At 45.1% G+C, this 21,540-nt stretch overlaps 1 protein-coding gene across 1 annotated transcript; it reads left to right on the top strand.

Annotated features, from left to right (window-relative positions):
- Positions 1-5,876: 5,876 nt before the first annotated feature.
- Positions 5,877-13,017, top strand: EN2 (engrailed homeobox 2). Its single transcript, XM_036758441.1, has 3 exons — positions 5,877-6,283; positions 6,929-7,692; positions 12,212-13,017. The coding sequence occupies exons 2-3, from the start codon at positions 6,930-6,932 to the stop codon at positions 12,526-12,528; spliced, it is 1,080 nt and encodes a 359-aa protein (XP_036614336.1). The 5' UTR covers positions 5,877-6,283; position 6,929; the 3' UTR covers positions 12,529-13,017.
- The last annotated feature ends 8,523 nt before the right edge of the window (positions 13,018-21,540 follow it).

Below are 21,540 nucleotides of genomic sequence, written 5' to 3'. Positions count from 1 at the left end.
GCCTTTGACAACTGGAATGTGTATTTCACAGGTAGCCTTGGTATACCATTTTCTCTGGTTCACAGAATGCATGTGGAAATGGGGAAACTGTTAGTACAAGTCTTTCCAAAGCTTAAGGTTAAATGTACATGACAATGAAGAGAAATTGTTCATTGAATAGAGTCCACTGCCATGCCCCTCTTCTGCTCTTGGGAAAATCTATGGGCATCCAAGCACAATAGAGTGGCCATGGTCAGAATGAGAATGCAACATTCACATTCAATTCTTAGAGGTGCCAAAATTCCTGTTGGGAGTGCAAAAGGGCAATGCTTTGGGTTAAGGGGAAGGAATAATGTGGAGGTGCTAGAGTTTAGGGGTACAGGCTGACTGATGGAGAGACCCAAAGTATGTCCCTCTGGCCTTTCCTTGATAGTCTAAAGAGAGCCCCATGGGAGAATTGTCTGTGGTCAGTGGGCAAATCCCAGTGTTTTACAGCAAGGGAAGGGGCGGGGGGGGGGGGAACTGTCTAGTTATATAATGGAGTTCTAGTCAATTATGAGTGTTCAGGAACCTGGAGGGGAGAGGGTTGGAATGTGAAGTCTACTGCCAATATTGTGGTATTCTCCTCCAGAGTTTCGTTTCATTTAAAACCCTGAAGTAAAGACTTGTGCATTTTTCATCCAGAGTCTTTTTCCTCTCCCACCTCCAACCTTGCCTCCTTCCTAATACACAAAATTCTAGAGGGTCTGCAAGGAAGTAGGAATTTCAAGTTGTTTTTCTTTTGCTTAAGCCAGGTCAGGCTGGCAGTTCCCAGGTGCCTCACAGCATCTCCAGGCGTTGAGCATTTGCTTAATAAATATGCTCAGTGCCCCACTCCCCATCTAGACTTCTAGGCAGAACACGAATATGAAATCTCTCAATCTCTCTCTCTCTCTCTCTCTCTCTCTCTCTCTCTCTCTCTCTCTCTCTCTCTCTCTTTCTCTCCCCCCCTCCTCTCCTTCTTCCTCAAAGCTAAAGACAATCCAAACTGGGCACTTTGAGGGTTCACTAAAAAGAGAAGATTTGTTCAGCTAGCAGAGGGGGAACAAAATGGTGTGTGTGTGTGTGTGTGTGTGTGTGTGTGTGTTGTATGTATAAATGAACATTTGAGCTCCCTCAAAGGCTTGCCTCAGCTGAGTTTAACCATTTCTTTAATGAGCCTTTCTTAGATGCTTTGACTTTTCCTCTTCTCTAAACCAGGAATCCATCCCTGAGTCTGTCTGTTGAACTGTCGGAGCTTCTCTCCTCTTTGTTTTGAGTTAGGAGAGAGATAGGAATCCCAGAACTGGGCTTCAAAAGCATGTTGCGGGGAAAAATCATTCACCTCTGTGCTTGGGGCTGTGTGCCAGTTTTCCTCACTTGCCTGCCCAGCCTCTTCCCTGGTCTCCTAATTCTCTTTCTCTCTTCCTCTTCGCAAGCAATATTTTTTTTTCATTTTTTGGGTGTGTGTCTGTCTGTCTGTCTGTCTGTCTAAGTTCAGATTAGGGAGAAAGAGACAGATAGACAGACAGAGACAGAGAGACACAGACAGAGAATATGTATCTTTTTGCCTCAGCTCTTCTTTGCACTAGTTCCTGCACACACAAATCTGGGCTCCTAGACTCAAGGGAACCCAGGAACTACCCAGCTTGGCCTGACTGCCATTGTTTCTGTCATAATTTTGCTTTCCAAATTATCAGGGCATCTAGACCAACTGGGTGACTGACAACCACAGCAAGAGCCTGGCTTCTCTAATTGCTTTCATTACTTCCAACTTTCACCATCACCCCAGATAAGCTGTGGGAGATGAGGTTAGTTGAGTGGTCAGACAAATCGTCCTGCTTCTTCCTCCTTTTATGAAAAAAGGAAGCTACTACTGTAGCCAGACATTCTTACATGTCCACTAGCATGTTACTAAAATCCAGAACATTAATTTCATGCCAGTGTGTCCAGTTTTTATTTTTGTGAATATCAATATTTTATTATTAATATTTCATTTTAAAGTTTCATTTTTCTCCCCATCTCAGATTTCTGGCTTCCAAATATAGAAATGGAAAGTCAAAAGAAGCAACACCGTGCTTGAGTATTTTAGTCTAGTTCCCTGCTGTCCTGGCGTGAGTAAGAAAATATATTTGATATGAGAATGTCCCCTTCTTTTATATTCAGAGGAAAATTATGGTAGCTGGTAACATCTGACTCCATGCAGAGACATGCAGGATTAATGGATGGTATTATTATAATGATCTCCTCTACTTCTAGAAAAGTCCAGAAGCACATACATCTCCTAGGTGCTGGGGAACCCTGGAGCAGCAGTGCTGAAATTTTGGTGCATTCTAAATAAGAGCAAAGCAACCTCAAAATGCAGCTGAAGTGGGTTAAAAGGGGACAAAGTCTCTAGATCTGATGTTAGGTGGGGGAATTGTCTCCAAAGTACCCACCATTGATGGGACTTCTCTATGTGTCACAAACGCATTTATAAAATAGCTTGCCTGCTCTGTACCTTAAAAACGAAATATTTTTGACAGCCTCAGACAACCGGGTTTTCTATAGCTACTGCCCAGGCCAGGTAAGTTAAGAGGATACACTCTTCATTGGAAGAGACGCCCAATGTCAGCTATTATGTATTCACTTGTTTGACCTAAGGAATCTCTCCTCTCTCTCTCTCTCTCTCTCTCTCTCTCTCTCTCTCTCTCTCTCTCTCTCTCTCTCTCCTCATTCTCCTCTTCCTCCTTTCCCTCCTTCCATGAATGACAACTCATGCTTTCATCATCTCCTTTCCCTAAGTAAAGCTACCTCCACAGGAAAAGAAATGCCCCCACACACACACCCAGGCCACTATCAACATGGAATGGTATAGCTTAAAAGGAATTAGCTGTTTTCCGGGTAGTTTAAGCTTTAGCCAATAATTTAGGTCTTCCCATAAGGCAAATATTTGAACTATAACACCTTGAACACGTTTAATTACGGGGTAGGGGTAGTTGCAGGGAAAGGGCTCCCAGGTAATTGGGAAATATTTCTTGGGAGACAGACTAATCGCTTTTCATGGGGGCAGTTGGAGAAATTAACCTTGTGTCACTTCCTGGAGCAAAATTACCTTTGGCTCGGAAATACCTGAGCTGGTTTTCGAGATGTTCACAATTGTAAGTTATTCCTACATCTTTCCTAGCTCAAATGAGCAGTCATTTACCTGGGGAGTGCAGGAAATTCTTCCAAAACACTGTAAAGAAAGTCTGGCCCCTCAAATTCTTTCCCTTTCCACACTCAAGCTATTAAAGTTGTTGAAAAATAAGTCTCAAGTTGAGGTTTGATCTCCTGAGTCACCTGGGGGTGTGAAGAGGGAACGGGCAATAGTTGTGGCCTAAGGATGGAATTTGGTCAAGGTCCCTTGAAATGGAGAGAAGGAAGCGATTGTGCCCACACTCCTGGGTATCTGTGTGCTTACACTTGTGAAGGGGTGTTGCAGTTGGATCCAGGGACTCTTCCTTACCCCCTCCCAACTTTTCATTACAGGTCCGGAAGCTCTGAATACCTGTTAGGGAGGCCACTTCGGTCCTCCTGCAGCAGCAGCGATGCTCCGCAGACTGGGCCGGCCAGCCTGTCCCAGTCCCAGCTGTTGGTGGGCCCCAAGAACCTGGACTGAATGGCTTCCTGGCCCTCTTCCCCCCCCCCATCCCACCCCTCCCTCCTATCTCCTTCCCCCACCCCCACCACTCATCCCCAGCCACCTTGTCTCAGCACTTTTGCCACTGCCTGTTTATTTTTCTTTGTAACTGTTGCATCTTGTCCACTCCGAAGTTCCCACAGCTCAAGTCTGTTTGGCTTTCAGAAACTCAGAGGGTAGGGGGGAAGGGATGAAGAGACAAAAGCGGGGACTGGGCGCTGGGGGTGAGGGGCGGGGGAAGGTCGGAAAGAGGAAAGGAGGAGGGCAAAGTTTGGCTAGATATACACCTTTGCACACACACGGAAAAGCAGTTGGCCTAGGGTAAAGGCGGCACTAAACTAATCTTGCCTGTCTGATGGTGTCTTACATTGTCTCTCCCGCCCCCCTCTCCCAACGCACACCCCTAACCTCTTCCCCCAACAGTCTCTGGACCTTCTGGCTTTTCTAGTGTTAGCTCAGGCCCAGAGGGATCTTTGCACTTCGGCCTTGGTTCCTTTCAGCTCTCACAGCTCTTAGTTTCTCCAAAGCTTCTCTGCCTGCCTCCTCGGGCCCTTCTCCACTCCCGTGCCAGAGGAATCCCTTTATTTGTTTGGCATCACTGATTTGGCACAGCCTCTCTGGTCTACTACGGTCTTCTCTCAGAACATGGTAAGTGTGTTTGTATCTCTGTGTTAAAAGCCAGCAACCCTCATGGCCCTTTTCGAATCTTTCTGTGACTCACAAATTCAAGATGAACCAAATCTTTCAAAATTAGTATTAATTACACTACGTATATCTGGGGTGCTTTTTAATATGCCGACTGGGGGAATTATTTGGACAGAAAAGACTGGCCTAGGAGGAGAGTGAAAGGATGAAAAAGAGGAATAGAAGAAGCGAAAGGGGGAAAGCTTAAAGGTGTGGGGGAGAAGAGAACAGAAGAGTATGTGGATGGAGAAAGAGGAAAGAGATTCTTAATAGATACAGACGGTACCACCAATTGAGAAGAAAGTTTGGATAAAGAAAGGTGGGAAAAGAGGAGGGAGAAGGAAAACAGCATAAAACTACATGGGAGTTTTCTCCCGTTCCAATACAGTATCATTTAATTTCTAATTCCTTTTCTAAATTGACCTGGCTCTTAGCAAAATAGTTTCCGGGATTTTACGACAAAGACAAGCAAATGAATGGCCAGACAGCTAGTCAACTGGGGAGGACAGCTAAGGGGTTAGTGGATCTTCGGCAGATTTTTGGTGAAGAGGAAAAGAAACCCCCCCACCTTGAACTTTTAGAGGCAGCTGTCTTCCTGTGAATTCTCGCTTCAGACTGTTCTGGAGGCGGAGACGAGTGTTCAAAAGCGCGCTTCCTCTTTCTAAAAGAACGATCCTACCTTCCATCCACAACTACTTTATTTCTTGAATCATGCCCCACAGCCCTCCATCGGTCTCCTCCTGAGCTATATACATGTTTCTTGAAGATCAGAGAACTCCAAGTGGAATTCTACCGTCTACACGTACGCTCATACTTACAAATAAGTGTATAAGGTGGGGGTGGAGTGGGGGAAAGCTTCTTCGAGTCTGCCCTGCATTTTAGAACTGGAAGAAGCCGAGGTTAGGGCAGGGGGAAAAAAAGAAGTAAGTGACAATTTCACTCCGTTCCAACAAATAAAACCGCCGCACCAAAGTCCCTTTGTATCGCCGCAGCTCATTTAATATTATTTATGCATTTTGTGCAAGGAATTGTGGGATTTCCCCCACCCCCACGGTAAACAATATGGAAATTTTAAAATAGATCCTTATATCATATGTGTACATAAATGCCTAATGGAACTTTGCTTTTTTTTTTTCCCTCTAAATTACCAATAAGCAGAATAAAGCTTAAGGGATAGTAAGGCAAACGGTTGGAGAGACCAGTGGTCTTGGAGCCCATCCTTGGTTTCGGGGACCGCTTTCCGGCCATCCCCATTTTAATGCACTCTTGAGTGGAGAAGGTACTGTAGCTTTAAGGGAGGGTGAAGGAAGGCGGGGAGAGGAGGAGGAGATTGGGCATGAGAGGGGGTGGTGGGAAGGGGACACTGAGGGAAAGGGGGAGGCTGCTGCCGCGTTCTCTCCTGTCACTTACCAGCCTGCCACGGAGTCACGTGTGGACGCGGCGGCTTTGCCATTGGCTGCAGGCACGTGTCTAGGATACCGGGCTTGCAACGTCACTTGAGGGGTTCTATTAAAAATAAGAACAAAAATCCAGAGTGAAAGTATTTCAGGTTCAGTTAAGTGGCTTCCAAATTTACACCCACACTAGATAAAAGGACACCCAGAGAAAGACCGAGACGGGGAGAAACAGAGAGGGAGGAACAGGGGAGACATCCCCCCCACACCCACCCTCCCGCCCCCCTCCCCCTTTCCCCCTTCCCCTCGCCCGTGCAACTTGGAATATTGAACTCAAAGGGGGGAAGCGAGGCGGCGGCAGACTCTACACATGCTTCTTGCGCTCGTCTCTGTCCGCGACCAGGGGGGGCTGCGTGTAGTAGGAATATTGCACCTTGTCGTGGCTCTTTTGACTCGCGCTCCTCCATGTGCGTGCGTGCAGCTGCGGTGGCTTTCCCTCTGACCGATCCTCACCTTTTAGGAGACTGCGCTCTCACCGGGAGCTGGGGTAAGGGGGAGGGGGTAGGGATGGGTGGGGTGGGTGGGAGATGGGCAGGAAAGTGGAATGATGAATGCCTTTGGGAGAAAAGGATGCGTTGGTGTCCAGAATTAAAACCTTGACCAGCAGTGATAGCGCTGCAGCTGAAAGAAGGAGGACGAGGAGGAAGAAAAAAGGGAAGAGATATAGAGACAGAGGAAAGGAGGATTTTTTTAAAAGGGGGGGGGAGCTGGAAGGGGGAGAAGAATTATCGGCGCCTCTGTTAACACGACTCCGACTATTGTTACGGTGCTGTGGGTGCCAGTTGGGTTGTTGCTTAAGAAAAAATTAACACCCGATTCTTCCGAATCTCTTGGTGTCTCCGAGGGTGGGTGTTTTCCCCCTCCCCAAACCAACTCTCTGGATGTGGATGTGAACGTGGCGTTCGCTCCGAGTGGAGCCAGACACTCCTTTAACAACAGGACCCGCCGCAGTGGCCACATCAGCCAGAGGCGGCTTCAGAAACATACACTAAAGATACTGAAGGAGGAGGAAGGCGGGCGGGCGTGGGGCTGTATGTGCGAAGGGGAGGGGGTGGGATTTTTTGGAGGCGGTGGGGGTGTCGCCTTTTTTTTTTAACCCGGAGAGAAACATTTTGGGATTTGTTGTGTACAGCATGGAGGAGAATGAGCAGAGCCACAGCGAAGCAGCGGCAGCAGCGGCGGCGGCGGCGGCGGCAGCGAGTGAGGACCAGAGGCAACAGCAGCAGCAGCAGCAGCAGCAGCAGCAGGAGTCGGGGGGCGGCGGCGGCAGCCCCAGCGATGGAGACACTGGCCGGAGGAGGGCTCTGATATTGCCCGTGGTGTTGCAGGCGCCCGGGAACCACCAGCACCCACACCGGATTACTAACTTTTTCATCGACAACATCTTGCGGCCAGAGTTCGGCCGAAGAAAGGAAGCCGGGACCTGCTGCGGCAGTGGAGGGGGAGGAAGAGGAGGAGGAGGAGAAGAAGGAGGAGGAGGAAGTGCAGGAGGAGGAGGAGAGGGAGGAGGAGGCGGTGGCGGTGGAGGAGGAGGAGGAGGAAGTGGCGGGGGCAGCGGAGGCAGCCCGGAGCGGCTCCTCCTCTCCAACCGGGAGCACCGGAGCTCCACCTCGGCGCCCGGAGCGGGCGGGCAGCTGCCGGGAGGCGGAGGAGGGTCTCCCGGGGACGGCGAAGGCGGCTCCAAAGCGCTCTCCTTGCACGGAGGCGGGGGCAAAAAGGGAGGAGAGCCAGGGGGACCATTGGAAGGAGCCCTGAAGTCTCGGGGCTTGAGCGGCGGCGATCTGTCGGTGAGCTCGGACTCGGACAGCTCCCAAGCCAGCTCCAACCCCGGCAATCAACCCATGCTCTGGCCAGCCTGGGTTTACTGCACCCGATACTCGGACAGGCCTTCTTCAGGTAAAGACGACGTTCCTTTTCCGATCCTACTTCTGCCACCATTGAGCCCTAAGGTGTCAATCTGGCAAATTTGAAACCTTTGGAATCCATCACCCTTCCCCAGTCTCTCTCTACTCCCTCCCTCTCTTCACCCTTCATCTAGTTCCCTCCTTTCTTCCCTCATCCCTGCACCAGGCTCCCTTCCCTCCTTCCTTTCCCTTTAATCCCAGCCAAATGGCTGAGCCACCACTCAGTCTCTTGTAGCTACTCTTTCGAAAAAAAGATTCGTAGTTTGGGGGTGGAAACTGTAGGAAAGGGTCTAAATTCCTGCCCTGTGGGAAAGGGGGAGTGGTGGTAAAAGCACACACACTCGACCTAAATTGAAAACTAGAGCCGAAGTCCAGAGCGGCAAGAGAGGGGAGGAAAACTTAACCCACAAACGGACGTTGAGTGGTTTTATCCGAGCCTGGTTTTATCCGAGGTTTTATCCCAGCCTGGCGGGCTTTTCCGGGGAGTGGCGAGGAGGAGAGAGGAAAGGATGAGACTGTAAATACAGAGTGGGGGTGGGTTGGGGGTGGGGGGTGGAAAGGAAGGGGGAGAGGTCCTGAAAGGGGCCTTCCTTTTCTAATCACTTCCACTAGACCTCATTCTTGAAGTATAAATTTGCTCTGGAGCCTGGGCCAGCAGGCAAGATCTGTTTGAGGGTTATGTTTCTGGTCATTTATAAACAAAAAAAAAGAGAAAACAGGGAAAAATAAGGAGGCCCAGACGAAAGAGTTCTTCCTTTGCAACCATCCCATTGCTCTCGTTTTCCGCCTTCTTCCAAGTCAGCCCAGACTAGCTCCAGAATCTGCATTGCCCTCCCTCCACCCATCTTCCCAAACCAATAATCGGGTGGTTTGGTTGGGGTAAAAACACCCCAAACTGTTAAAAATCCTTTGTATATAGGCATTCTTTTCTTTAGGCCTAGAGGGAGCGGGGACCAAGTATGAACCTGTGGCAGGATGTGTAAGGAAAGGGTGCAGGGGTTATGGACAGAAGTGATGTCCTTTTCTCTGCTTTTTATCATCTTTTATTTTCACTCCCCGGGATAAGGATAGGCTCAGATTTCGGTTAGGGGGAAGGAGAATTTCTATTCAGACTGGAAAAGGGGAGAGTTCGCTGGGGGCAGGCGGCTGACTGTCTGGGACTCTTTCACAGCTTCTAAAATCCTTTAGAAAAGAACCTTCCGTCCAAAAAGGTTTCCTTGCTGTTTTACACTAGTGAGAAACAGGATTGAGGGAGATAAATGTGTGTAAGTGGTAAGATCGGGGGAAGTTTGGAGGGTCTGTGTTCGATACGTCTTTTTTTTCCTTCAAAAAATCCTTAAGAACTTTGAAATCATTGAACATTTGAAATACAGTTTCAAGTCTGGGAAAAGGCACAGGAAATCATGTCCAATTGTAAATAATATTCATAATAAAAACATTTATAATAATGTGTCCCCTGTTGTGTTAGATACCCCCAGTCCCCTACAACTATATTGACTTTTGGGGGAAAGGTCTGATTTAGTTTATCTAAGAACAAGTTTGCAACATTTGAAAAGAATTCCTTAACACCCCTTCCCTCACGCCAAAAAGGAATAATTAGGGTAAAATAATATTACTAACCAGAGCTGAAATTTGCTCCATTGTTCTCGACTCCCTTCCTTTGTTAATATTTAATTAACATATATCCTCACAATGGCACAGGCCAGGGTGAGAAACCTCCTCGCCTGTGCTTTGTGCCGAGACCAAAGAAATAAAAACCAGGATTCTTCCTTTCCAACTCAGCAATGGAACCACAAGAAATTGTCACCAGGATAATTCAGTATAAACATTTTTAAACCTAAACAAGAATGCTTACATTTAATATAAATATATATGACATGGACAAGGGAAGAGTTTTCTTTTTATCTTTATCCGTCTTCCCTCCTCCAGTTACCCCTCCATCCTTCGTCTTAAGGAGGGACCCATGTCTATTTCTTAGCTCCTTCATTACTTTTCATGAGTGGAGAGAACTTGGAGATTTCAGAATGGGACCCGATGTGATGTTAGGATTGGGGGTGGGGGAAATGTCTTCTTTTGTTGTTGTTCTTTTAAAATATGCATGTAGCTATGGAGGAGGATATGTCTGTACCTATATAGGGAACTTTTAAGGAGAGATTTGTGTAAGAGGACAGAGATGAAGAGGGGAGAGAGGAAGGCAGAAAGGTAACTGACCTTCAACCCCAAACTATAGACCCACATGGACTTTCTGAGATCAAATCAAGATGGGGGGAGATGAGGGGGGAAAGAGGATGGCTATTATTTTCCACATCTCCATCCAGATAATACCACCTAGCCCGAGAAACTGAAAGGGAAGAAAATTAGCAAAACAAGGCCAAGCTCAAAAGCAATTCTCACTCCACCTTTCTTGTGTATTTGATTTTTAAAATTCAAGGGTGTCCAAGTAGAACTGCTTTCACCATCCTTTCTTCCTCTCTTCCTCCTCCCCTTCCCCTCCCATCTTTAACTTGATTCAAAAAGAAATACAGTTTAATTTTGCTGTTAGAAATACCAGTTTCCAAATATGAGACAGTCTGAGACCTGTGGTGTCTATCTACTCAATCTCCTTCTCCCATGCCAATATTTATCCTTCCCTTCTCTTATCTTCATCCTGTCCTCCCATTTCCATGGGGTGCAGAGTTTTCCCCTCCCCTAAAAGAGAGCTCCACCCAAGGTCAAAATTTACCCTTATTCTTTGTGAAAACTGGTTCATTATTAGGTACACCATCCTAAATAGTTCACTGAAGGCCCTGTAATGGGGTCCCTGAGGCAGGGAGGGATAGAGGTTGGGAAGGAAAAAGATGAGAAGGGGAAAAAGTGTTGAGAGAATGCCGGTCCTCCCTTGGATATTGAAAATGAAATTAGATTTTTCCCCCAGCCCTTTTCCTTTCTAGTTTCAGAAAACTTGCTTGACCAAGCTCTAGGGAAATAGTCATACACTAAAGTTTTAAATGTTGAGATTTATAAGATCTGGCATAAGGACACTTTATCTCCAAAAGCTCCTTTTCTGGCTCTTTTCTACCCTTATCTATTTTCTTTCATCCAGCATCTCTCCCAGCATTTTGACTACTTGTCACCAATCAAAAACAAGTCCCTCTTCCTCTTCCCTACTTCTCCCTTCCCTTCCCTCCCACTCTCTTTTTTCTTCTTTCTTTTCCTTTCCCTTAATGTCTTTTTCTGAGAGAGAGAGAGAGAGAGAGAGAGAGAGAGAGAGAGAGAGAGAGAGAGAGAGAGAGAGAGAGAGAAACTTTATAGCCCCCTTAGTTGCAGTTAAGTTGCCCTACACCAAGATTTTTAAAGGATCAAGTGACCCCCCCTCCCCAAAAGCATCCTTTTATTACTAAATCAGACCCTTGTGAAGTTTGAAGGCACCAGAGTAATAGGAGAAGGTGAGGGCAGACTGGGCTATAGTGAGCACGTGTAGATCACCTTCAGAACTGTCAAATGTCCCAGCCATGAGGTGTTTATCCTGGTCTGAAAGGAGAGGAGTCAAGAAGGTAGCACCTGTAGGTAAGCTTGTTTTTCAGCAAGAGGGAGGGAGTCATTGAGAAAAAGGAACAGAGCTGAGGAAACACTTGGCTGTTCTGGGAGTTGGGAATTGGTCTATGTTGTACCCCTACCCATCTCAGGTGCCCCAGGACTCGGAAAGACTCTTGGGAGGGAATTGCTATGGAACCCTTGGATGTCTAGGCCTGGAAAGCTTCGGAGTCCACTGCTACCCGGGTCATTAAATGAAACAGTGAACTTGAGCGGATTGTGCCTCCCTAGGGGAAGCAAGAGGATTTAGTTAGAAGTAGGAAATGCCCTGGGTCCTCTTCTTTTCCATAGCTCCTTTCACTGGGGACCCACCACCCCTTTTTGCTCTTTGCAAAGAAGCAGTGAGATCCTGAGGGCAGTCACTCTCCCATTACCCTTAAGACCTCCCTCCTCTCTTAGCTACCCCACTCCCACCCCATGCTCCCACCAGTCTCTGTCTCTTTCTCTCTCCCCACCTCTCCTCTTTCCTCTCTCTTTTCCTCTTTTTATCTTCCTAAAGGTTAGGGAAGAGTATGACTTGGATTCCTTCTGCAGCTCTCCGCTAATGTAACTTTTAGCTGAAGACCCTTCCATTCGGAACCCCCTCTTCCTCTGACCCTAATCCTTACTGCTCTCTTCTCCACCCCCCAGTCACTCATTACTCCCCTTTCCACTCTGTCACCTCTCCTCTCACCCAGTCCCCATACAAAACCAAGCCGTACCTCCAGAGTTCACCTCTCCAAATTTCTTTGCAAAGGGCTAGTTCGACTGTTGGTGTTCGGGGCTCGCTTTTGTTTCGCTTTTCTCACTTGCAACACCCCTTCAATTATTTAGCCATAGGGGATAGTTGGTCATTGGCTTCTCTCTCTCTCTCTCTCTCTCTCTCTTTCTCCCTCTCTCTCCCCTATTCCTACATCCCGTCACCGCCCCGTCCCCGCCACCCTGGACCCCTTCTTCAGGTCCCAGGTCTCGAAAACCAAAGAAGAAGAATCCGAACAAAGAGGACAAGCGGCCCCGGACCGCCTTCACTGCCGAACAGCTGCAAAGACTGAAAGCGGAATTTCAGACAAACAGGTACTTGACGGAGCAGCGGAGGCAGAGCCTGGCCCAAGAGCTCAGCCTCAACGAGTCCCAGATCAAGATCTGGTTTCAGAACAAACGGGCCAAGATCAAGAAGGCTACGGGCAACAAGAATACGCTGGCTGTTCATCTCATGGCGCAGGGACTGTACAACCACTCGACCACGGCGAAAGATGGCAAGTCGGACAGCGAGTAGCGGAAGGAAGAGGGGGGCGGTGGGGAAAGGGGTGGCGTGGGGGGTGGGGAGGAGACAGCGGAGAGGGAGAGGGACCCGGGGAATCCAGTTTTCAGTCCAAGTTAAACAATGCAATAATTTAATAAAAAAAAGGGCCAGTGTAAAAAGATTATACCAGCATTAATAGTGAAGATATTGTGTATTCGGTATGATTCTGCAATATTCTATGTATATAATTTACAGGTGTTGTAAAATCTGAAATATCTGATTATAAAGTATTTTTTGAGTTTTTTGTGTTTATGGGATTTTAGATATTATCTTTATGACTTTTTGGAGGTGCTTAGGGTTACATCTTTTTTTAAATTCCCTAAGCGCCATTAAGGGACATTAGACACTATTATTTTTTAATTCAAAAGAAGAAAAAAGATTAAAACAACTTGCTGAAGTCCAAAGATTTTTATTGCTGCATTTCACACAACTGTGAACCGAATAAATAGCTCCTATTTGTTCTATGAGTTCTATACTTTCTTTGTGTTGGCTTTTGGGGTGGGGGACAAAAGCAGGAAAGGATACTCTCTAGGACCTAGACTTCGTCCCCCGCCCCACCCCCTAGCGCCTGAGGCAGGGGGAGCTTCTCTAACTTTGTTTTTAACTGCTCCTTCTTTCGGGTTGGGTTGTCCCAGCTCGGCCCCCCTCCTCGGGTCCCCGTTCCCCCCGCCCCAGCCCCTGTCCCCGGGGTTTGTGGGTTCTAGGGTCCAGTGGTGCTAGGCAGAGAAGGGAGATGGTGGGAATGCATCGAGATGCCGCTTGGGGGTCTTTCCTTCCCTATTTTCCTTTCTCAGGACTGTTTGGACTAGGTCTTGATGTCTTGTCTTGTGTGAATAGTCAACATCACGACTTCCGGGGCCATGAAGTGGGAACTTAGGAGAATAGGGAAGAGGAAGAAAAAAATATGCCATCCTCCTTCTCCTTCTTTCACTCTGTTGAACGTGGATACTCTCCTTCCCCTCCCCCACTTTTGTTCCTCTGCGCTCTCTTGTTCTGTCCTCTCCACACACCCCTTTTATGCTTGTTTTCTCATCTCTCAACCTCTCGTTTCTCATCTCTCTCAGTCTCTTTCTCTCCGTCTCTGCGGCTGTCTGTCTTTCTCTCACACACACAGATACCACACATCACACACTCACACAAGCTGCTAGTTCCCCAGCTTAGCTCCCATACAGTTTGGAAGATCAGATTTTTCCCCCTCCTCTGCTCACCATCTGCTGAGCTCCGGGTCTGTTTTCTGGGAGTAACGTAAATTCATGGCTAGTGATTCTAGGCTGTGTGTATGTAGATATATGGGGTAGCCAAGGCTGGTGATCTAGGGAGCTTCTGGGGTGAAAGTTTTCTTCTGGCTCACTCCCCACTTTCACACTTACACACACAGGTCTTTCTCTGCCTCTTCCAACTCCAAGGCCTGGCTGTTCCACTCTGGGCTAAAAGCACCAACTTTGACCCCCTTGGGATCCAGGAATTCCTATGCCAGGCTTCATAGGCTCTCAACTAGATAGGGCCCCAAAACTCACACATTGCCCACTCCACCCTGCAGGTTCCAGAACAAGTAGTTAGTATTTTAATTTAATCAAACAAAATCCTAGTAGATTCCTTCTGCTATGGAGAGTATTTCCCCCACCATAAATTCATATACATATACATATTATATATATATATATATATAAATAGATATGTCAACCCAAAGTTTGGAAAGTGCAACTGTCTTGATTTTCAGGGGAACTTAACTGTAGTATTCCACAGATCTATAGGAAAGTAAAGTCAGTGTAAATAATCATTCCTTGTCACTTTTTTTTTGGGGGGGGAGCACTTCTAGCTAAAACATACATTCTCTTCTGATTTGAAGATGTGATATAATGTAATAAACAAATATATCCTTTATCCCATCAATTTTAATATATTATATATATATACACACACATTATATGTATATTTTGACACTGTCTTCTGTTTGGTATGAGGGGAAAGAATTGTGTCCTAATGTCAACCTGTGGAACCCAGACAGGGGAGAGTGTGTATGTGTGTGTGTTGTTCAATGATTCAGGGTTGTATCCCTGATGATGGAGGGTTCTCTTAGATCTCTTTGCCTTAAACCTCTTTATTTCGCAGCTATAATAGACACACGTTGTACATATTAGTATAAACCTTAAAAGAAAAAAGGAAACTATAAAACAGAAGCTGTAATTTTAAATTCTGTGAATAATCATCTGCTGCTTAGGAGACAAGATGACATGCCTTTTTAGCAGGAAGCAAAGATTTTTTTTCTCAGTTTATAAAACATGTGCATTTTACAATTGCAGTATCAAATATTTATAATCTTATGAAAAATGAATGTTTCTATTTACAACTGTGGTATCAAAATTGTGAACATTCTCACTGCATTTTGTGTGTTTAAATTCTTGAAGATTACATTAAATAAAAACACTTTATTATAAAATACACAATGTGGCATGTGGAAGGACTTTAGTCCTTCTAAAGTGTATTTCTGAGTCTTGTGAGCCGAGTTGGGGACCAGGATGATCAATGTGGAGTTGTAAATAGATTTCTATTGGTGCCAATGAAGTATAGGGGATGGATAATTTTGCAGCCAGACGTTTAATCAATTTCTTGAATAAGGAAGACACTTTTGACACCTCAAATGTGAACACAGAACAGCCAAAGTACTTTAAATCCCCATTCCTTTACCGGGAGGAAATGCTTAAAATAGGATATTGCATTTTTTTTTTTTAAAAAAAAGGATGTTTAATCCCACAGAGCTCAACAGGTCTCCTTTTTCAGTTTCAAAAGAAATCTTGCTTGCATTTTTTTTTTCAGACATTTGGGGGAAGGTGCCTGCGAACCAATTATTGTGTGTCTAGAGAAGCTGCTGCCTGGACAGAGACAATCATTTTGTTGTTGAGTTGATTTTTTTTTTTTTTTAGGGAAGATACCTTGGAAAAGGCCTCTGAAAAATTCAGGGGAAATATGCTGTTTCCTCTTGGTTTGGATTTTGAGAGAGAAAATGTCTTCAGTTGCTGTTTGTACTAAATAGTCTATTTGTCTAAGGAAGAAGTGTACATGGTCACATTTCTACCACCCCACCCCCATTCCCAGAAAAGGAAGATTCTTCTTTGTAGGTCCAGTTTCTTGTTATCCAGAATTTGCCCTCTCAAACATATTTTCCTTTAAAACTTTATACATATATTTAAATGAGTGAAGGACAATTCATTCTGTCAAAGGCAAAGTGTTGGTGATCTGGGCTCAGATCTGGCGCTGTGAGGCTGTTTAGCTAGTTCTTTCTCAGATGGAAGCTCAGGCATTGATTTCCCAGGGCAGCCAGTTCTACCGGGGGTGCTGGTAGTTGGCAGATTGAACTTCAAAACAGGCAAAAGAAAACATTTTTAAAAACAAACTTTTGTTAGCTAGACTAAGCAAGCAAATGCATGCATGACATTTTGCAAATCTTAAAGCACTATATTCATGCCAGCTAGATGAGATGTTTTTATTGATTTAAATGAAATATAGGAAGAAATAAATTGAGGAAATAGGAAGGGAGACTGGAGAGATGGGAAGAAGTGGAGAGTAGAGAAAGGTGTGTGTATGTGGAGAAAGTGAATATTTGGTCATGTGGGAAAGAAAGAAAGTGATGAGATTAGGTTTCCAAAGAGTTGCACGTGTCTCATGTTCAGGGCCTTTGGGAACATGCCTGGGTCAAACGGGGATACAGTGAGGTTCCCTGGAGGACCAGGGATAATAAGGGAGGCCTGGATTACAACAATCTGTCCAGTCTCAAGACTAGTGGCCCGGGTTAGGTAGCTGTGGGGTACAGAGTCTGGAGGTTTGGGGACTTAAAAAAAATCTTTTTAAACTTAAGGCAATGGATTGGAACTTTTGGACTTTTGAAGAACCAGCACCACTGTTGCCAATAGGAATAACTGCATATAATACAACCCCGTGATTCCCTCCATTTAAACTAACAGTGGAAAGCAAAGCCACACCAAAAACAAGGCAGTTTTAGCTACATTTTCAAATGGAAAGCCTGTTCTTTCTTGAAGTAGTAGTAAGGTCTTGGATCTGGCCTCTTTGCTTCCTTTTTAGGTTTTTAAATTCAGTTTACTTCTTTGCTTTAATTTTTGCTAATCCTCCACTCCTTTAATCTAGGAATAGGTTGCATACTGTAGGAGAAGAAGGGTTCGATAATAGGTTCTTTTATTTTTCTGTTTTCGTATAAAACTAGCACCAATGGTTGTGAGTGCATGAATGTGTGAGAGCAAAATGAAAGCTTCTTTTAAGAATTTATCGCCACTGCCTCTGGAACTTTAAAGGACTCACTTTGCTGGGTCTCTAGCCCTGCAGAGGAGTTAAAAACTAGCGCAATCCTCCCCTTTAGGGCCACCGGGCCTGCCAGTACGTGGCACTGACCACATGGGAGTGCAGACATTCGTCGCGGAGCGCGGGTCGTTTAACTTCGCAAAAGCTCCGGGAGGCTCGACTTAGGAGAAGAACGGGGCAACCCCGAGATCCCAAGGACGTCCCTCTGTGTGCCTACCATCCTACCACATAGGTAGTAGTACATACAGCCAGACTGCAGGGATGGGAAAGGATTTAGGACGATGAGCACGGAGCACGGACACTGTCCCTGTACTGGAGGCTCTTCCTCTGTAGAAATGGATAGGCGCTGTTGACTGGTCCCTATCCTAGTTCTCGAGCTCCCACCCCCACCCCCACCGTCCCTCTGCCAAGTCCTCCTCCTCCCGCCACATCTACCACGTGTTAGCTGCTACTGCATCTCAACAGGAGATAGACCAGTGAGTAGGGCTTTGACAAAGCTAGTTGGAGATATTCAGGGCCTCAGAATAAAGATAGCTTACTACTTTACCGACGTGGTCCAAAACAGATGCGCGTTATTTTCCCAAAGAAAAAGAAAGAAAGAGACACTTAGATGAGGCTGTGTCTAAGTACGAAGCATGCTGTATTTTTTTTTCCTTTCCTTGACTGAAAAGTGCAAATCGATAGCAGCTCCAACGCAGGATATCACAGGTGTGCCCAGGCATACAGCATACAAAACAAATATCCAGGCACTATATATGCAAATGCCCTCGCCATTGAGGGTGTAATGCATATCTGAGTTGGGGGGAGGCGGGAATGGAGGGGGGCGGAGGGGTGGGGGTTGAGGAGTATTTTGCTCGCTCGGGTTCTGCTAAAAAGTAATTCTGTCTCCCGCTGATTTAATATCCGACCTCAACACTCACTCCCCCGCCCAACCAGCTCCCAAAAGCGCCCCTGGGATGATCTGGGCTCGGCCAGCAACTTGCGCCTGCGAGTCTGAGCTGCTCATCGGAAGAAGGTTAATAGCAATTGATGACAAAGGACCACAGCTCAATTTTGAAAAGCAGATTTGCGTTGGGCTAGAGAAGAAAACAACCTTATGCACCGACACCACCCACCTTTTTCCTTCTCTCCCTCCTCTCCTCCCTCCCCCTGCCCCATACACAGTGACACTTTTTCCTCCCATCCTTTGTCCCATCTCTTAGCTGGAAGCAAAAAATCATTTTTAGGCCACGAAATAGCAAAGAGGAGGGCGGGCGGTCAGAGGTTTGGGGAAGTCCTTCCCCGCAAAAGGAGGCCAGAGTTTTTGAAGGTTTTGGTCTGTGCCAGAAGGAACTCATGACCCAGGGAAGAAATTAGTTTTAATTTAGAGTCTGGGAAAGAAAACACGTGGTGTGCGTGTATGCCAGCCCGTGCTGGGTGGGTCAGGTTTCATGTAGATCATTTTTTATTAATAATCTCAAATACTTCATTACATCAACGCTGCCAGCCCTTTAAAAAAAAGACCACTTTCAAAATCCCCTACAAATGTAATAATATTTCATTAAACTGCCTCGTAATTACTTGATTTAATCAAGCGTGGTGCTCCAGCACTCCCTTCTCCGGCACGTGCAGCTGATAATGATAGTTATTATTATTGTTGTTATTAATATTCTCATCATTATGCATTTGGATGACGGTGCCCATCACGCTGCAGCAGGGCCCAATGGATCCTGATTCTCCCAATTTAGGCTGGAGACCTTCGGAGAAAGATTTGGGGATCACAAGGGAGGGGCATCTCTATTTGGAGTGAATCGGGTCAACAGGTAAGAAGAGCCCCTCCTTGCCTCTTTTTCTGTCTTCTCACCTGCTCCGTCTCCGCTCCCCCTCCCCTCCCCCCCCAAGGTAAAGGCCTTTTCAGTTGAGAAGAACTGTTCTTCCCTCAACCAAAAAGTGGCTTTGCTTCTTTCCCTGTGTCTGGTCCCTGAACCAAGGATGTCTAGTTTTTCTTAGCTGGGGAAAACTTCCTCCAACTCTACAAATCCCTATCTATCCTTTACCTTCTGGTCCCTCCCCACCTCCCCAATTTGCCAGAGACCAGCCCAGAAACAAAGACATGCCTAACTCTAAAGATTTTGGTTCCCACAGTCCCCTATTGCCACCCCCAGGCAACATAATCTCCGCAGAGATACCCCCCTACCACAACACACTTTTCACCAAGTTGAGATTAAAGATAAAGTAGTGGCTTGGAATAGGCCAGAAAAATGCATCTGTTCAATTTCTCCTCCTTTCTCTTCCTCTTTCTTTTTTTTTAAACTTCTGGAAAGGGATGATCTAAGGAACTTCAGTCTGACTTTGTAAGAGTCTTATAGGACCATAAAGGTCCTGAATTTTAACCTCCTTATTTAACAGATGAAAATAAGTACTAAAGAGTTTAAATGACTTGCCCAAGGTCATACAACTACTAAGATTTGTACTCAGACCATCCAGTTCCAAATTCATTGATCTTTCCATTGTCCTGCATTGTAGAGGTTGAATGAGTCATTTCAGATATGAGTTAACATTAGAAGGTTTAGAAGGAAGGAGAGCAGATAGAATCTCTACTTTGAACAAAGTAAAAAGTTTCTCCACCATGAGTGTAACCTATACTTTGTGGGTCTGTATAATTGTTCATATGTATCTGCATACAGATACATAGATCTATGTATCCGCATATAGATACATAAATCTATGTATCTATGTATAGATACATAGATCTATAGGGGTGGTCTCACATCTAATTCCCCTATTCTTTCTCCTTATCTTCCTCCTCCTTCCTTAAAAGGGACTATCAAGGTACACTGTGGTAGTTTGCCCTCTTTCTTTCCCCATCCTTTGTCCCCCTCCACTTCCTTTCCTTTATATGCCATTTTTCCCCCAGTCTGAATGGGTAGTCCCTGGATCCAGTTACCAAGATCCTCACAAGAAGTTGGTGTGTGTGTGTGTGTGTGTGTGTGTGTGTGTGTGTGTGTGAGAGAGAGAGAGAGAGAGAGAGAGAGAGAGAGAGAGAGAGAGAGAGAGAGAGATTAGGCAGTATTCTCTTTCCTGGTGCCCTGGATAACTTCCTAGTGGTTTCTCTGTCTCCTTCAGATCTTTGCCCTTCTTTTTCTGGTGAATGGACATCCTATCTAAATTGAGTTTCTTCTTTTCACTGTCATTTCACTTAAGCTAAAACTCTGATTCAAAGGTTTCGTGGAGTTTTAAGAGTCTCCCTCTTTCCACTTCCTTCTCCAAGTCCACATGCTCTTGGGCTTTGCAAACCTTACATTATTTGGTTCAGAGGCAGTGGTGCGACTGATAGAACTCATGAGAACAAAATGAAAGGATCTCTCTGACAAATCATCGAACAGTTTACGGTATTGTTATTATTAATGATGAAGATAAAAATAATATAGTCAAAATTCCCCCAATCAATAATTTCCTTTTCCCATACTTACCATTCAGGCTATTCTACCCAATGCCAAAACATCTGGCCTGAGAATGGGAAAATTCACTCAAATTGCTCAGAAAATTGATTTGTAGGCTGCCAAACATCAGGGCATTTGGAAACAGATTGAAGAATTATTAGAAGCAAACTTTAGGGAGATAATCTAGTTGTTTAGTTTCCTGAATATTGATCATTCTGATGACTGCCTGAAATTTACTCCTAGGTGCCTTTTGATCCTATAGACCAGGGTTTTTAAACCTTCAGTCCACGAGCTTAAAAAGTTTTTTTTTAATAATTACATTTCAATATAATTAGCTTCCTTTGTTAACTCATATATTTTATTTTATTCATTTAAAAACAGTATCCTGGGAAGGGATCCATAGGCTATACCAGGCTGCCAGAGTGGTCTACAACACAAAAAAGTTCAGAACCTTTACTATGGATCCTACATAATTCCTGAGAAATATTTTTTCATGTATGTGCATCCCATGCTGTGCTCAGAGAACTCTGTATCCCATCACTTATTCCCCAGGTCTCTTGTTAAACAATGTGGCACCAGAGCTCTTATTTTAGAAAAAGATTAGAGAGTGTAATATCTACAAGAGAAAACAATTATATGACTAATAAAAATTTCAATGGGAAATGAAAGAAAAAAATGAAAGACAACAATACACTTTACCCAGGAAGACCTTTATTGCAATGTTATTTTTTTCTTTATGTGATGAATATTCACACACTTGCTCTCTGTTCATTCAGAGATTTTTTCTCTGCAAACTTCTCCTGAACTCGAATTAAAAAAAAAAGTTTTCTTCCATATGCCCACCAGACAGAAGCCAAAGAGCTATATCCTCCTCTAAGTGAAGATAAACTAACTGAAAGATTATAGCTGAGTCATTATGCAAACTGAACCCAAACACAACCTTAGAGTCCTCCCAGGCAGCCTCTTACTGCCTTACAACAAACGAAGTTACACTATAGTGAAGCCCAAAGAATGCATATTTACATCGGCATGTATAAGACTGTTTATATACATGTATGTTAGCCCACTGGATATCTTTTCTTCCAGGAATGCATGAATGCACTAATGGCATGATAAGCTATTTTGTCTAAATAGCAATGAGTCTAAGCAACCCTTTTAAATTAATGCTGCTCCTATAGCTAAAACATAATGGGCTTTGATTACATGCTAAATAGAATCAAACATAATCCTGAGTTAATTATGTGGAGAT

This window comes from Trichosurus vulpecula, chromosome 5, assembly GCF_011100635.1.
Source record: "Trichosurus vulpecula isolate mTriVul1 chromosome 5, mTriVul1.pri, whole genome shotgun sequence".
Classification (NCBI taxonomy): Eukaryota; Metazoa; Chordata; class Mammalia; order Diprotodontia; family Phalangeridae; genus Trichosurus; species Trichosurus vulpecula.
The sequence above is the reverse complement of the archived record's forward strand: the minus strand, read 5'-3'. Positions and strand labels throughout refer to the sequence as shown.

Excerpts from the sequence above, each read along its gene's own strand:
- EN2 (XM_036758441.1), top strand. The coding sequence starts at position 6,930 with ATGGAGGAGAATGAGCAGAGCCACAGCGAAGCAGCGGCAGCAGCGGCG. Across the intron at positions 7,693-12,211 it reads CTCGGACAGGCCTTCTTCAG|GTCCCAGGTCTCGAAAACCA; the intron begins GTAAAGACGACG and ends CCCCTTCTTCAG.